This window comes from Macaca fascicularis, chromosome 10 (genome assembly GCF_037993035.2).
Source record: "Macaca fascicularis isolate 582-1 chromosome 10, T2T-MFA8v1.1".
NCBI classification, from domain to species: Eukaryota; Metazoa; Chordata; class Mammalia; order Primates; family Cercopithecidae; genus Macaca; species Macaca fascicularis.
The window spans coordinates 66144085-66161445 of record NC_088384.1 but is presented as its reverse complement, the minus strand read 5'-3'; the positions used below and the strand labels follow the sequence as shown (position 1 = coordinate 66161445).

At 39.9% G+C, this 17361-nt stretch overlaps 1 protein-coding gene across 38 annotated transcripts in view; it reads left to right on the top strand.

The window, feature by feature from the left end:
* The window catches only part of KIZ (kizuna centrosomal protein), a 133040-nt gene that overhangs the window by 37583 nt on the left and 78096 nt on the right, over positions 1–17361 (top strand). For all 38 annotated transcript variants that reach the window (XR_012419089.1, XR_012419087.1, XR_012419082.1 and 35 more), the window contains one exon: positions 251–566. Coding sequence is in view for 23 of the 38 variants with exons in the window: in XM_074004641.1 (XP_073860742.1) it covers positions 251–566 (316 nt within the window). In the remaining 15 variants the exon portion in view is untranslated. The remainder of the gene's footprint in view (positions 1–250; positions 567–17361) is intronic.

The following is a 17361-nucleotide window of genomic DNA, read 5'->3' as shown; positions in this document are numbered from 1 at the left end:
TAGTATCTTTGCCAACAAAATCCATTCTAATGAACTCTTAAAAATGTACATGCAAGTGAATTTGCTGATTTTTAAACCCGCTGTGATTTTTTTTTAAACATTTGAAAATATGTTTAAGCTTTTAAGTTCCGTAATGAATTGTGTGTGGGCTGCTTCTCCGTGTTTTTAACTGATGAGTGATTCTGCTGTGTGTTACCTTGCTTCCCCCTGAAGTCAGTGATTGGTAATCGATTCATGTCCCCACTTGCAGATCATCTTGCTCACGGGGACCCAAAGTCACAAAAGCCCTTCAGAAAAAAGCAGGAAGAGGAGGAGGAGGAAAGTTGGAGCACCAGCAGTGACCTCACTGTTTCAATAAGTGAAGATGACCTGTTTTTAAAGAGCCCAGAACCACAGCCAAATCCAGGTGGCAAGGTGGAGGGAGAAGATGGAATAGAGGCCTTAAAATTAATCCATGCTGAGCAAGAAAGAGATGCCCTATCCACTGAAAAAAATAATTGTATTTTGCAAACCCTAAGCTCTCCTGATTCAGAAAAGGAATCCTCCACTCACGCACTAACTAGAGAGTAAGCCATTCAATTTTTTTTTTCTACTGTTCTGTTTTTAATTGTAGACATTTCTAGAGACCATTCCACTGGGAATGTATTATTGAGCACTCAGCCATGAATGTGTAAATTCCTTAAGTCTCATAAGTAATCTTTTAGGCAAGACCTAATTTTCTTTCTGTCCTTCTTTCTTCTTTGCTTCCTCCCTTCCTTCTTTCTTTAACAGAAAAGCTTTAAACGTTTGGATATAATTGAGTTATGGTGATTGCAGCTTGTAATTATATACACACAATCCCTGGTTAACATAATAAGTCATTCCCCAACACCCTACTCTCAAGCCTTTCAGAAAATAAATCTGTTTTGAAGTTTTGGTAGCACAGAAGGTGACAGTTAAACTTACTAGGAATGCAGTATTAGAGTCTGAGAACTTTATGTCTAATTAATTTGCTTAATCCTTATATTCCTTGCCGTAGTATCATTTTTGTCATCTGATTAAATATGAGTTAATAAGCTCTTCCAATTGTATATATAAGCCAGATTTCCTTTTTTGAATGTAAATAGGAAACATTGGAATCTCTAATATTAAATGGGAACATCAGCGTTATACATTTTGAGAACTTACATTATCCAACTGATAAAAATTTATATATGCTTTTGTGCTACTGATCGGAGATGCTAGAAGAAAACGTTGTAGAAAGTTCTTGTGTATCTACTATGTAGAAAACTTGTTAACTGTTGAAAACTGATTCTGTGCTGAAAAATGGCATTAATAACATCAAATCTCTTTTAGGAGTAGAAAGAACCTAAGTAAACAACCTAAGGTAGATCTCACCTTTTACAAATGAGGAAACGAAGGCCGGGGCAGAGTGGAGTCATATAGTTCTGCTGGATCTGCTGGGGCAGAGCACCCCGCACCCTGTCTGCCTGAATGTCACACCACTGCCCCACCTCCAGAATTTTCTGTTACACCGTAATGCTGGTCACCCTTTCATTTCCACAAAGCTGGCAGGAGTGAAAAGCCAAGTGGGCATTTTTGTATAGGAGGGCATATGTTCTCTTTTAGAACACCATTGTACCTTTTAATATATTGCCTCTTACCATTCATTGTCTACTTATGGTGAAAAGTTTATTAATGGGCTTTAATTTATAGATTGTATCCAAACTGATGTTCAGGAAATATTTATTAAGAGCATATCCAAGTAAAAGTTCTTGCATGAGGGATGGAAGAACCGACATGGTTCCTGTCATTGAGAAATTTGATTTATTGGAGAGGCAAGCCAAATGGATTTTTCTAGTAATAATACTTTCATCAAAGAGACACAGGTAATGCATATTACATCATCAGAAACTTTATTACTGGAGATAGAATGTTATCTATCTCTAGTTTTGTGTTTGTGGGCTTATTTTTATGGCATGATGGACCAGTTAGTACTTTGGTAGGCTGACAAGGAGACTAATATACTTACCCAGGACTCAGTCTTTTTCTGAGGTGAAAAAAATTGGGTATGTGTATGGAATTCCTACTTAACATTTCTCTAAGAGTCAAGAATGTTCATTCTGTCTCCATTCGAAAGACTTTTTAAAAATGATCTTGGAGGCATAAAGTCAGGCTCCTTGGAGTTTTGGCATATAGTTTTCCAGTATTTATTGGAAAATATGGGCATGTAGGGAATTTTGAGTATTTTTCTTAATAAAATACCCCTAGAATGAAAATGTCAGTCAGCAGTGGTTGTTTTTGTGTCTATATTATCAAATTTGAGCCTACTGATTTTCTGGGTAAAAATATTCTCCAGGAATAGGTCGAAGGTGGTTTTAAATGAATGCTAGTTAACTCCCTGACATCACCACTGCATTTGAGGCCCCACATTTTGTTAATTTATTGTTTAGTTGGAGCTCTTCTCCTTTGCTCTTAGGGTTAATTATTAGTCTGAGACATAGCATCATATTTATAGAACTAACACTATAACCTCAACAGTTCAGTATTTCAGTTGACTTTAGGGTCTGTTGGGGGCCTGGAGAAAAATCACTTGAATGAATTTAATTAGCAAAGATGCATAAATGGGACAAAGGAGGACACACAGGAGCATATGATCTGGAATGTAGAATCTGCACAACATCTTGAAGTCTTTGAAGGAGGAAGAGGAGGGAAAGAGCAAATAGGGTCTGGAGGAAAATGCAAGAAGGAATGCAGAGCAGAGAACACAGAGGACATGGGAGGGGCAGAGCAAAGGACCGCATGGGTGAGGAGGGCCTTTTGTAGTTAAGGTTCAAAATGTCACCTAGGGTGAGCTTGAGAAAGGCCTGGAATATCAGGTTAATGAATTTGGAATTCACTCTCTATGCTTTGTAGAGCTGTTCAAGGTTATTTTAGGAGGAGGATAGTGTGATGAGGCTTGATTTAGGATTAACCTGACAGCGTTAGTTCATTAGGATTAATCATCAGTGTGGTAGGCAGAAGTGCAGATGGCCCTGAGATTCTCTCTTCCTGTTGTTTGTGCCCTGTGTAATCCCCTTGCCTTGAGAGTGGGCAGGATTGGGAGTCTGGTGGATTTTACTCCTGTGATGAAGCTGTCACGTGACAAAGATGAAGGATTTTGCAGATATAATGAAGGTCCCAAATCATTTGCCCTTGAGCTAGTCAAATGAAAATTATTCAGGCCGGGCGCGGTGGCTCAAGCCTGTAATCCCAGCACTTTGGGAGGCCGAGACGGGCGGATCACAAGGTCAGGAGATCGAGACCATCCTGGCTGACACGGTGAAACCCCGTCTCTACTAAAAAATACAAAAAACTAGCCGGGCGAGGTGGCGGGCGCCTGTAATCCCAGCTACTCGGGAGGCTGAGGCAGGAGAATGGCGTGAACCCGGGAGGCGGAGCTTGCAGTGAGCTGAGATCCGGCCACTGCACTCCAGCCTGGGCGGCAGAGTGAGACTCCGTCTCAAAAAAAAAAAAAAGAAAATTATTCAAGGTGGACCTGACCTAATCAGATGAGACTTTAAAAGAGACTGGCCCTTACTGAAGCCAGTGGCACAATCTCAGCTCACTGCAACCTTTGCCTCCTGGGTTCAAGCTATTCTTCTGCCTTAGCCTTACAGATAGTTGGGATTACAGGTGCCTGCCACCACGCCTGGCTAATTTGTTTTGTTTTGGTTTTGGTTTTTTTTGAGATGGAGTTTTGCTCTCGTTGCCCAGGCTGGAGTGCAATGGCACAACCTCAGCTCACTGCAACCTCTGCCTCCTGGGTTCAAGCGATTCTTCTGCCTCAGCCTCCCGAGTAGCTGGGATTACAAGCATGTGCCACCATGCCCGGCTAATTTTTGTGTTTTGTTTTGTTTTGTTTTGTTTTTAGAGAGACTTGGTTTCTCCATGTTGGTCAGACTGGTCTTGTACTCCTTACCTCGGGTGATCTGCCCGCCTCGGCCTCCCAAAGTGCTGGGATTACAGGCATGAGCCACTGCTCCTGGCCAATTTTTGTATTTTTAGTAGAGACCTGGTTTCACCATGTTGGCCAGGCTGGTCTTGAACTGCTGACCTCAAGCGATCTGCCTGCCTTGCCCTCCCAAAGTTCTGGGATTAGAGGCATGAGCCACCACGCCCAGCCTGAAGCCAGGGAGAGTTAAAGCAGCTAAGATACTCTCCTGTTTGCCTGAAGAAGCAAACTGTCATCTTGTGGGAAAGACCACATGACAGGAAATGGCATGCAGCCTCTAGGGGCTGAGGGCCTCGGTCCTACAGCCACAAGGAAATTGATTCTGCCAATAACCAGTGAGCTTGGAAGAGGTCCCTGAGCCTTAGATGAGATTGCATCTCCAGCAGACACCTTAATTTCAGCCTGGTGAGACCTTGAGCAGATGACCCCACTAACCCAGATCCAGACTCCTGTCTCATGGGAACTATGAAATAATAAATGTGGTAATTTGTGATACAGCAATAAGAAAATTTAATACAACTCAGTTGAAGAATTGGAAGCAAGGATTGTATGGATAGAAGTGTCTACCCATAATGACTGGGAACAGGCTGAATTGGACATATTCAGGGTTCCTTGTGGGAACACATGGTAACAAAGTAGCTGAGCAAGTGATTCAGCAGCCAAGGTAACCTGTGCTTCCCCTCACCTTGTACCTTCACCATCTGAGCAAATGCATTTTCATACTCAGGTAAGCAGTAGTGGAACATTATAGACTGATAGGGACTTTAAAAGTGGGTGTCCCTGTCTGCATTCACCAATAAGCAGTTTCTCATGCTAGTGGGTTTTTTGTTTGTTTCGCTTTTTTGGGGGGGAGTGTGGGGGTGGGGTTGGAGTTTCGCTCTCGTCACCCAGTCTGGGGTGCAATGGCACGATATCGGCTCACTGCAACCTCCATCTCCCAGGTGCAAACTATTCTCATGCCTCAACCTCCCAAGTAGCTGGGATTACAGGCGTGTGCCAGCACATCCAACTAATTTTGTATTTTTACAAAATTAGATGGGGTTTCACCATGTTAACCAGGTTGTTCTCGAACTCCTAACCTCAGGAGATTTGCCTGCCTCCAGAGTGCTGGGATTACAGGTGTGAGCCACTGTGCCCAGCCTGCTTTGTTTTATATATCAATGCATAATGACATGTACTCACTTTTAAAGTATCATTAAAAAATAGTTTCTCTGCTTGAAAATGACCTGTGCTCCATCTACTCACCCCTCTTCCTTTAACCCCACTTGAACCCCTGGCAAGTACTGATCTTTTTAGTGTCTTGTCTTTTCCAGAATGTCAAGTAGTGGGAATTATGTAACAAGTAGTATTATCAGATTGGCTTTTTTCACTTAGTAATGCAAATTTAAGGTTCTTCCGTGTCTTTTTATGGCTTCATAGCTTATTTATTTTTAGTGCTGAATAATACTCTATTGTCTGGATGTACCACAGTTTATCCATTCACCTACTGAGGAACATCTTGGTGGCTTCCAAGATTTGGCAATTGTGAATAAAGCTGCCATAAATATCTCTGTGCAGGTTTTTGTGTGGACGTCAGTTTTCAGCTCATTTGGGTAAATACCAAGGAGGGTCATTGCTGGGTCATATGTAAGTCTGTTTTTGGTTTGGGGTTGTTTATTTTTTAACTTTTAATTTTTAATTTTTGTGGGTACATAGGTGTATGTGTGTGTGTATATATATATATATATATATATATATATATGGTACATGAACTATTTTAATACAAGCATGCAATGTATAATAATTACTTCATGGTAAATGGGGTATCCATCCCCTCAAGCATTTACCCTTTGTGTTACAAACAATCCAGTTACACTCTTTTAGTTTTAAATATACAATTAAATTATTATTTACTATAGTCATCCGGTTGTGCTATCAAATACTAGATCTTATTCATTCTTTCTAACTTATCTTTTTGTACCCATTAACCATCCCCACTTCCCCCCATCCCTGAGCCCCACTACACTTCCCAGCCTCTGGTAAGTATCTTTCTACTCTCTGTCTCCATGAGTTCAATTGTTTTAATTTTTAGCTCCCCCAAATAAATGAGAACATGCAAAGTTTGTCTTTCTGTACCTGGCTTAGATCACTTAACATAATGACCTCCAATTACATCTATGTTGTTGTAAATGACATGATCTCATTCTTTTCTATGGCTAAATAGGTAAGTCTATGTTTAGCTTTGTAGGAAACTGCTGAACCGTCATCTTCCAAAGTGGCTGTGCCATTTTACATTATCGCTAGCAATGAATGAGAGTTCTTGTTCTACATCTTGTCAGCATTTGGTATTGTCAGTTTTTAACATTTTAGCCATTCTAAAAGGTGTTTAGTGGTGTGCGATTGGTTTCATTTGCAGTTCCCTAATGACATATGATGTTGAACATCTTTTCATATGCTTATTTGCCATCTGTGTATCTTCTTTGATGAGATGTCTGTTCAGATCTCTCACCCATTTTTAATTCAGTTGTTAGTTTTCTTATCGTTGAGTTTTAATATCTCTTTTTGTATTTTGGGTATCAGTCCTTTATCAGGGGGATAGTGTGCCTTGCAGATATTTTCTCCCAATCTATGGCTTGTCTTTTCCTTTGAACAGTGTCTTTTACAGAGCAGAAGTTTTAAATTTTATTCTTTAAAATGTATTTTGTTTGTTTGTGACAGGGTCATACTCTGTTGCCCAGGCTGGAGTGCAGTGGTGCGATCGTGGCCCACTGCAGCCTCTACCTCCCCAAGCTCGGGTGATCCTGCCACCTAAGCCTCCTGAGTAGCTGGGATTACAGGCACGTGCCACCACACCCGGCTAATTTTGTATTGTTAGTAGAGATAGGGTTTCACCATGTTGGCCAGGCTGGTCTCGAAGTCATGTTCTCAGGTGATCCACCCGCCGTGGCCTCCCAAAGTGCTGGGATTACAGGCATGAGCCACCATGCCCAGCCTGATGCTATATGACTTTTGAGGTTGAATTATACATAAAAGGCCTTGCAATGTCTACCCTATTAGCTGCAACTCTCACTATGGGAACCACAAGCCACCGTATAGAAAGTCTGATCATTCTGGGGCTGCTATGCTGAAGAAATTATGTGTAGGTGCCCCAGTCCATAGTCCTTGCTGAGCCTTATCCTTCCAGTCATCCCCACCAAGGTGCCGGACACATAGGTGAAGCCTTCTTGGACTCTCCAGACAAATCTGTCCGGAGACTAAATATCACTAAATGCCCTCTCTTGATAATATGTGAAACAGAAGAGTCACCCAGCCACTCCCTGCCTGCTTTCCTAATCCACAAAAGCATGAAATATAATGACTTGGTTGTTATTTTAAGCTACTAAGTTTTGAGGTAGTTTGTTATGAGTCTATAGATAATGAGAAAAAGGGTACATTCATTTAACATTAAATATGGAATACCTGCTCTGTGCCGGGCATTGTTCTTGCTCTTATGGTACTTATGATCGTGCATGTGGAGGAGAGGAAGGAAATATAAACCAGTAAACAATCTGTGTGAAAAGTATTACGACAAAGGGCCAGACGTGGTGACTAACGTGTAATTCTAGCACTTTAGGAGGCTGAGGTGAATGGATTGCTTGCGCTCAGGAGTTTGAGACCAGCCTGGCAACATGATAAAACCTCATCTCTACGAGAGATGCAAAAAAATTAGCCAGGTGTGATGGCACATGCTTGAGCTATTTGGGGATGGTGAGGCAGGAGGATCACTTAAACTCAGGAGGTTGAGACTGCAGTGGGCCAAGATCGTGCCACTGCACTCCAGCCTGGGTGACAAAGTGAGATCCTGTCTCAAAAAATAAAAATAAAAAAATAAAAATTTTATATATATATATATATATATATATATACACACACACACACACACACATATATTATGATGAAGAATCAGCAGGTTAAGTAGATAGAGAAGGCATGGGTGCAATTTAATATAAGATATAAGATAGTGGGGAAAGGTCTCTGTGGTAAGATGGTAGTTGAGTAGGACCTGAAGTGAGAGAGTTGGTAAGCCACATTCAGTTGTGCCCATGCCTTCTCTATCCACTTAACCTCATCTGTTCTTTGTCGTCTTTTACACTGGTTTATGTGTTTTGTTCATAGTTTATATTTCCTCTCTCCTCTGGGAGAGAGAGGGGAGAGAGATGGGATGGGATATGTCTTGAGAAAGAGAATACTAGGCAAAGGGAACCACAGTACAGAGGCCATGCGATGGGGGCGTACTGAGTGTTTTCTGGAACAGCAAAGTGGCTGGTGCACCTGAATCCGAACAGGTGTTGGGGAGGAGGGAGAGGCTGGAGTGAGAGAGCATCAGTGTGCCACGTCGTGAAGGGTCAGTAGGCTGAAGGAAGGACTTTGGGTTGAACTTCAATTGAAATGAGGAATCACTCTGGCCACTTATGGGAAATAAACTGGGGGAAAGAGTGGGAGCAAGGAGTGCTGTTTGGAGAATATTGCAGAGATCCTGCAGAGAGGTGCTATTGCTTTGAACTGTGGTGGCAGCAGCGGGGTGGTAAGAAGTGGTCAGATTCTGGATATATTTTTATATAAAAGAACCAGCTGGAGGGCTGGGCATGGTGGCTCACGCCTGTCATCCCAACATTTTGGGAGGCCGAGATGGGTGGATTACTTGAGGTCAGGAGTTCAAGACCAGCCTGGCCAACATGGTGAAACCCCATCTCTACTAAAAATGTAAAAATTAGCCGGGCATGGCGGCAGGTGCCTGTAATCCCAGCTATTTGGGCAGCTGAGCCAGCAGAATTGCTTGAACCCAGGAAGTGGAGGTTGCAGTGAGCCAAAATCATGCCACTGCACTCCAGCCTGGGCAACAGAGGGAGACTCCGTCTCAAAAAAAAAAAAAAAAAAAAAGAACCATCTGGGTTCTTTATGGATTGGGTCTGGGTTATGAGAGAACAGGAGGAGAAGGGTGACTCCAGGCTTTGGGGGCAGAGTGAGGTATTTATTGAGATAAGGAACATGTAGGAGGCACAGACTTGGGGGAAAGAAAATCAAGACACAAGTTTTGGGTATGTTAGATTTGAGATGCCCTTTTGACATTCACAGGGAGATGCTGAGTAGGCAGATGGATTTCATGAACTTGGAATTCAGAGAGAGGTCAGGGCTAGATAAATAAATTTGTAAATCATCAGGGTGTAAATGCACTTTAAAGCCGTGGGCCCTAAGAAGAACAGTAGAGAGTGAATATAAATAGGAAAGCGGCCCAGGGCATGACTCCACATTCAGGGTGGGGAAGATCAGAAGGAACTAGCAAAGGAGTCTGAGAAGACGCGGCAGGGAAGAACAAGGAGAACCAGGAGGGCGTTATGCTGCAGGTGCCAAGTAGAATGTTTCAGATGAGGTTTAGAAAGCTTAAATAACCTGCCCAGGTCACAGAGGTGCAGCCAGGGTCTAAACTAACAGTCTGATGCCAGAATGCATGCTCTTGATTTCTGTTTTCTACCACGCAAATCACAACTAATACGGTGATATGCTCTTCAGTAGTACTGACTCCATGCCAGGCACTGTTTTAACACCTTTATTTATAATCATTTAATCCTATTATCATCATTTTACAGATAAGAAAACTGAGGCACAGGGAGTTATGTAACATATCAAAAGTCATAAAACAGCTATGTGTGCTCCAAACTGACCCTCTGTGACCAGAGTTAACTGGTACCCTATGCTGTCTCCCAGTGAATCTTTACTACCTAGATGGTTGGAGTATCATCAAAGATAATATTTTATAAAGTTAAATAGGAAGCTCAAAAAGCAAATTAGATTCTTTAATTAGAAAAAGAAAAAAGAAAAGAAAACTAAGCAGTGGCAATTTGACCTTTTGCTCCGTCCATATTGGTTTTGTGCTTTCCAGCCTCAAATAGGCCAATGAAGTGCTATGTGCCTCTATTCAGGCTTGAACAAAGTACTTGCAAAGTTGCTTTGTTCTCTCTCCCCCTGGAGTGTGACTGAAAACAGAATGTAACGCTGCCTTTTAAACTAAGTCAAATGAAAGGCTTGGTTTCTCAAGGTCATAAAAATGTGATCACACAGATTGAATCCCATCCAGTGATTTTAATTTAGTTCCTCTTCAAAGTTAAATGTAGGAAAGAAGTTATTGCATCTGAGAAAAATTTGTTGCTGAAAGTCATGTGCCTGGAATAATAGGTTTGAACTATGTTCATTTAGAATTTACCCTGAATTCACTTTATGAGGAGCTGGAAGCATATTTAGAAATTCAACATTCCTTCAGATGTGATGATGCCTTCACATGTCTGTTCTCAGCTGTCTGTTTTCATCAGCACAGTTGGCTGTTTTTCTTGAATGTGACCTTTGGCCTCTCAACACCGGTGGCCCCTGAGCTTTTTCTTGCCACCACACAGATTCTGTCCTTTGTTCCCAAAGTAAGGCTATGCATTATACTTCTGGAAAAATAACCCAGTGCCAGTAGGTGTGGCCATTCAGAGTATTCCCTTTGTTTTCTACCTGTCACTTCATTCTTCTCTTGCCTGTACTTTTCCTGTTAGCTCACCTAGTTTCTGAAAAATCTAAGACTTTCATTATCCTTATTTTGGTTTAAATTTTTAAAAATCCAAACCAGGTTTCTAAGAAGGGAATAGTCCTGAGACCTGATCCTCAGCGAAGTAGGCAATAATCATAGTCACAGTCATTGTCACTTGGTGTAGAGGAGATGTCAAAAGAAGTCTCCATTGGCCAATGGGAATGAACCCAGTTCTCCATCCTTTGCCAGCCGTCTCAGCATATAGGCTTCTAGCCTCAGTCAGAAGAACATGAGTCACATGGGGCAAAGGCAGGGGTTAGATAGGAACTGAGAAGCACTTGTGAAGGTCACAGAAGACTGAAACCTAATCCAAGGACCATAAAAGGCTTCTCCTCCCCCAAACCTTGCCACCACATCACTAGGGATCCTGTCTAGTAGCAGGAAACTATTATACAACTGAATGAACCACATGTCTCAGACCTTAGTTAAGTCTCTAGGAGGCCAGGCATGGTGGCTTGCTCACACCTGTAATCCCCAACACTTTGGGAGGCCAACGCAGGTGTATCACTTGTGGTCAGGAGTTTGAGACCAGCCTGGCGAATATGGTGAAAGCTGGTCTCTACCAAAACATACAAAACTTAGCTGGTGATGGTGGCACACATCTGTACTCCCAGCTACTCAGGAGGCTGAGGTGGGAGAATTGCTTAAACACAGGAGGCGGAGGTTGCTGTGAGCCGAGATGGCGCCACTGCACTCCAGCCTGAGCAACAGAGTGGGACCCTGTCTGAATAAAAAAGGAGGCTGGGCATGGTAGCCCACGCCTATAATCTCAGCACTTTGGGAGGCCAAGACAAGGGGATAACCTGAGGTCAGGAGTTCAAGACCAGCCTGGCCAACAGCGCAGAACCCTGTCTCTACGAAAAATACAAAAATTAGCTGCATGTGGTGGCAGGTGCCTGTAATTCCAGCTACTTGAGAGGCTGAGACATAAGAATTGCTTGAACCCAGGAGGCAGAGGTTGCAGTGAGCCAAGATCACACCACTGCACCCTATCCTGGGTGACAGAGTGAGACTCTGTCTCAAATCAGTCAAACAATCGGGAAACCTGAAGACAAGGGAAGGAGACAAAAACAAGGACACCCAAGGGAATTTTAGCCTCCAATACCTACATTTGCAGCTACAACAAACGATAAACACAGCCTAACTTCTAGCCAGATGAACATGAAACCTCACCTTGAAGGCCTGTTTACCTATTCACCCTAAAGGACTATTTACCTAGTACATCATGCCTGGCTTTCAACAAAATATTACAAGGCACACTAAAATGCAAAAAAAAAAAAAAAAAAAAAATACAGTTTGAATAGACAGAGCAAGCATCAGAGCCAGACTCAAATATGGCAGATGTTGGATTTTTCAGACTAGGAATTTAAAATAACTGATTAATATGCCAGGGCTCTAGGGCTCTGAAGGAAAAAGAGGACAATGTGCAAGAAAGGATGGGCAATGTAAACAGAAAGATGAAATTTATAATAAAGAATAAAAAAGTAATGCTAGAATTAAACTCTGTAACAGAAATAAAGAATGCCTTTGATGGGCTTATCAGTATTGGACTTGGTAGAGAAATGATGTCTAGCTTATTTCACTTAGCATGATGTCTTCAGAATTTATCCATGTTATGACATGTGTCAAAATTTCCTTCCTTTTTAAGGCAGAATAATATTTCATTGTACGTGTATTTTCTTTGTCCATTCATCCATTGATGAACATTTTGGTTGTTTCTAAATCTTCACTATTGTGAATAGTGCTATGATGAACACTGGAGTGCTAACACCTCTTTGAGATCCTGATTTCAATTATTTTGGATAAATACCCAAAAGTGAGATTGTTGGATCAAATAGTAGTTCTAGTTTTAATTTTTTGAGGAATCTCCCTACTGTTTTCCATTTTACACTCCCACCAACAGTGTACTAGAGTTCCAGTTTCTCCACATCTTTGCCAATGCTTGTTATCTTTTGTTCTTTTTGTGAATAGTCATCCTAACAGATATGAACTGATATTTTTCCATGGTTTTGATTTGTATTTCCCTGATGATTAGTGATGAGGATCTTTTCATATACCTGTTGGCCATTTGTATGTTTTATGGAGACATTGGAGAAATGTTTACTCAGGTCTTTAGCCCATATTTTAATCAGATTACTAGTCTTTTTGCTATTAAACTGTTGGAGTTCTTTATATGTTTTGGAAATTAACCCCTTATATGTGTTTTGCAAATATTTTCTCTCATTCAATAGATTGCCTTTTTGCTCTGTTAATCATTTCCTTTGCTATGCAGAAACTTTCTAGTTTGATGTAGTCCCACTTGTCTATTTTTGCTTTTGTTGCCTGTGCTTTTTGGTGTTGTATCCATGAAATCTTTGCCAAGGCCAGTGTTATGAAGCTTTTTCCCTGTGTTTTTCTTCTAGGAGTTTTAAAGCTTCAGGTCTTATATGTAAATCCTTAATTCATTTTGAGTTGATTTTTGTGTGTGGTGTAAGAGTCTGGTTCCATTCTTTTGCATATGGATTTCCAGTTTCTTCCAACACCATATGTTAAAGGACTGTCCTTTTCTCATCATATATTCTTGACACCCTTATCAAAGATTAGTTGACTGCATACTCATGGATTGATTTATGGGCTCTCTATTCTGAATGTTCTGTTGGTCTATATGTCTGTCTTTATGCTATACCATACTGTGTTGATTACGGTAGCTTTGTAAGGTATTTTGAAATCACGAGTGTGATGCCTCCAACTTTTTCTTCTTTCTCAAGATTGTCTTGGCTGTTCTGGGTCTTTTGTGATTCCACATGAATTTTCGTCTTTTTTTTAATTTCTTTTTTTTTTTTTATACTTTAAGTTCTAGGGTACATGTGTACAACATGCAGGTTTGTTGCATATGTATACATGTGCCATGTTGGTGTGCTGCACCCATTAACTCATCATTTACATTAGGTATATCTCCTAATGCTTTCCCTGCCCCCTGCCCCCACCCCACAACAGGCCCCGGTGTGTGATGTTCCCCTTCCTGTGTCCAAGTGTTCTCATTGTTCAGTTCCCACCTATGAGTGAGAACTTGTGGTGTCTGGTTTTTTGTCCTTACGATAGTTTGCTGAGAACAATGGTTTCCGGCTTCATCCATGTCCTGACAAAGGACATGAACTCATCCCTTTTTATGGCTGCATAGTATTCCATGGTGTATATGTGCCACATTTTCTTAATCCAGTCTATCATTGATGGACATTTGGGTTGGTTCCAAGTCTTTGCTATTGTGAATAGTGCCACAGTAAACATACGTGTGCATGTGTCTTTATAGCAGCATGATTTATAATCCTTTTGGTGTATGCCCAGTAATGGGATGGCTGGGTCAAATGGTATTTCTAGTTCTAGATCCTCGAGGAATCACCACACTGTCTTCCACAATGGTTGAACTAGTTTACAGTCCCACCACCAGTGTAAAAGTGTTCCTATTTCTCCACATTCTCTCCAGCACCTGTTGTTTCCTGACTTTTTCATGATTGCCATTCTAACTGGTGTGAGATGGTATCTCATTGTGGTTTTGATTTGCATTTCTCTAATGGCCAGTGATGATGAGCATTTTTTCATGTGTCTGTTGGCTGTATGAATGTCTTCTTTTGAGAAGTGTCTGTTCATATCCTTTGCCCACTTTTGATGGGATTGTTTGTTTTTTTTCTTGTAAATTTAAGTTCTTTGTAGATTCTGGATATTAGCCCTTTGTCAGATGAGTGGATTGCAAAAATTTTCTCCCATTCTGTAGGTTGACTGTTCACTCTGATGGTAGTTTCTTTTGCTGTGCAGAAGCTCTTTAGTTTAATTAGATCCTATTTGTCAATTTTGGCTTTTGTAGCCATGGCTTTTGGTGTTTTAGACATGAAGTCCTTGCCCATGCCTGTGTCCTGAATGGTATTGCCTAGATTTTCTTCTAGGGTTTTTATGGTTTTAGGTCTAACATTTAAGTCTTTAATCCATCTTGAATTAATTTTTGTATAAGGTATAAGGAAGGGATCCAGTTTCAGCTTTCTACATATGGCTAGCCAGTTTTCCTGGCACCATGTATTAAATAGGGAATCTTTTCCCCCTTTCTTGTTTTTGTCAGGTTTGTCAAAGATCAGATGGCTGTAGATGTGTAGTATTATTTCTGAGGGCTCTGTTCTGTTCCATTGGTCTATATATCTGTTTTGGTACCAGTACCATGCTGTTTTGGTTACTGTAGCCTTATAGTGTAGTTTGAAGTCAGGTAGCGTGATGCCTCCAGCTTTGTTCTTTTGTTTTAGGATTGTCTTGGCAATGTGGGCTCTTTTTTGGTTCCATATGAACTTTAAAGTAGTTTTTTCCAATTCTGTGAAGAAAGTCATTGGTAGCTTGATGGAGATGGCATTGAATCTGTAAATTACTTTGGGCAGTATGGCCATTTTCACATTATTGATTCTTCCTATCCATGACCATGGAATGTTCTTCCATTTGTTTGTGTCCTCCTTTATTTCGTTGAGCAGTGGTTTGTAGTTCTCCTTGAAGAGGTCCTTCACATCTCTTGTAAGTTGGATTCCCAGGTATTTTATTCTTTTTGAAGCAATTGTGAAGGGAGTTCACTCCTGATTTGGCTCTCTGTTTGTCTCTTATTGGTGTATAAGAATGCTTGTGATTTTTGCACATTGATTTTGTATCCTGAGACTTTGCTGAAGTTGCTTATCAGCTTAAGGAGATTTTGGGCTGAGACGATGGGGTTTTCTAAATATACAATCATGTCATCTGCAAACAGGGACAATTTGACTTCCTCTTTTCCTAACTGAATACCCTTTATTTCTTTCTCCTGCCTGATTGCCCTGTGCCATTAAAATTTTGATAGAAATTTCATAGAATCTGGAGATTGCTTTGGTAGTATGGACACTTGAACAAAATTAAATCTTCTAATCCATGAACGTGGAATTCTTTCCATTTGCTTGTGTCTTTGTTAATTTCTGTTGTCAGTGTTTTGTAGTATTTAGCATGGAAGTCTTTTACTTCCTTAATTAAGTTTATTTCTAACTATTTTATTCTTATTGGTGCTATTGTAAATGGGAATATTTTCCTAACTTCATATTCAGACAGTTTGTTGTTAGTGTGTAGAAACACAACTGATTTTTGTATGTTCATTTTATAGCCTGCAACTTTACTGAATTCATTTATTAATTCTAACAGTATGCATGTGTGTGTGTATGTGATCTTTAGAGTTTTCTATATATCATGTCATCTGTAACAGGGACAATTTTACTTGGATTTGAATGGCTTTTATTTCTTTTCCTGCGTAATTGTTCTGGCTAGGGCTTTCAGTACTATATTAAACAGAAGTGGCAAGAGTGGACATCCTTGTCTTGTTCATGATTTCAAAGGAAAAGCTTTCAGCTTTCACCATTGAGTATGATATTAGCTATGAACTTTTTATATATGACCTTTATTAAGTTGAGGTAATTTCATTCTATGTCTAGTTTATTGAGAGGTTTTATTGGGAAAGGATGTTGAATTTTGTCAGACATTTATTCTGTGTCTGTTAAAATGGTCATGTGATTTTTATCTTTCATTCTGTTACTGTGATGTATCACATTGATTTTTATATGTTGATTCATTCTTGCATCCCAGGGATAAACGTCTCACTTGGTCATGATTTATGATTCTTTTAATGTACTATTGAATTTGGTTTGTTAGTATTTTGTTGACAATAATTGTGTCTATATTCATTAGGCATATTGGTCTGTAGTTTTCTTTTTTTGTGATATCTTTGCCTGGCTTTGGCATCAGGGTAATGCGGGCCTAATAAAATAAGTTTGGAAATATTCCCTTTTCTTCAGTTTTTTTGGAAGAGTTTGAGAAGTATTGGCATTAATTCTTTAAATGTCTGGTAGAATTCACCAGTGAAACTATCTGGTCCTGCACTTTTTTGCTGTTGTTGGGAGGTTTTTGATTACTGATTCAATCTCCTTACTAGTTTTAGGTCTGTTCAGACTATTTCTTTATTATTTAGTCTTGGTATGTTGTATGTTTTTAGGAATTTATTTATTTCTTCCAGGTTACCAGTTTGTTGGTGTATAATTGTTTATAATAGTTTCTTGTGATCCTTTTTAATCTCTGGTATCAATTGCAGTGTTTCCTCTTTCATTTCTGATTTTATGCATTTGGGTTTTCTCTCTTGTCTCAAGTAGTCTAGCTAACGGTTTGTCAATTTTGTTTATTTTTTCAAAAAACTCTTAATTGTTTTTTTTTCCTATTTTTTTTGTATTCTCTTTTTCATTTATCTCTAATCATTATTATTTCCTTCTATCTACTAACTTTGGGCTTGTTGTGTTCTATTTTTCTACTTCCTTTACGGTGTGAAGTTAGGTTGTTGATTTAAGCTTTTCTTTTTAAATGTAAGTTTTTATTGCTATAAACTTCTCTCTTAGTACTGCTTTTGCTGCATTTCATAAGTTTTGGTATGTTGTATTTTTGTTTTAATTTGTGTCAGATATTTTCTAATTTCCCTTTTGATTTATTTTGTGATCTGTTGGTTGTTAGTGTGTTGTTTAATTTCCACGTTTGTGAATTTTACAATTTTGCTTCTGCTATTGATTTCTAATTTAATTCCATTTCATCAGAGAAAACACTTGGTATGATTCAGTCTTTTTAAATTTATTGAGACTTGGTTTGGAACCTAACACGTGATCTGTTCTAGAGAATGTTTTGTCAGCACTTGAGAAGAATGTATTGCTATTCTATTGCTTTTTTTTTTCTTCTTTCTCAAGATTGTCTTGGCTGTTCCGGGTCTTTTGTGATTCCACGTGAATTTTCGTCTTTT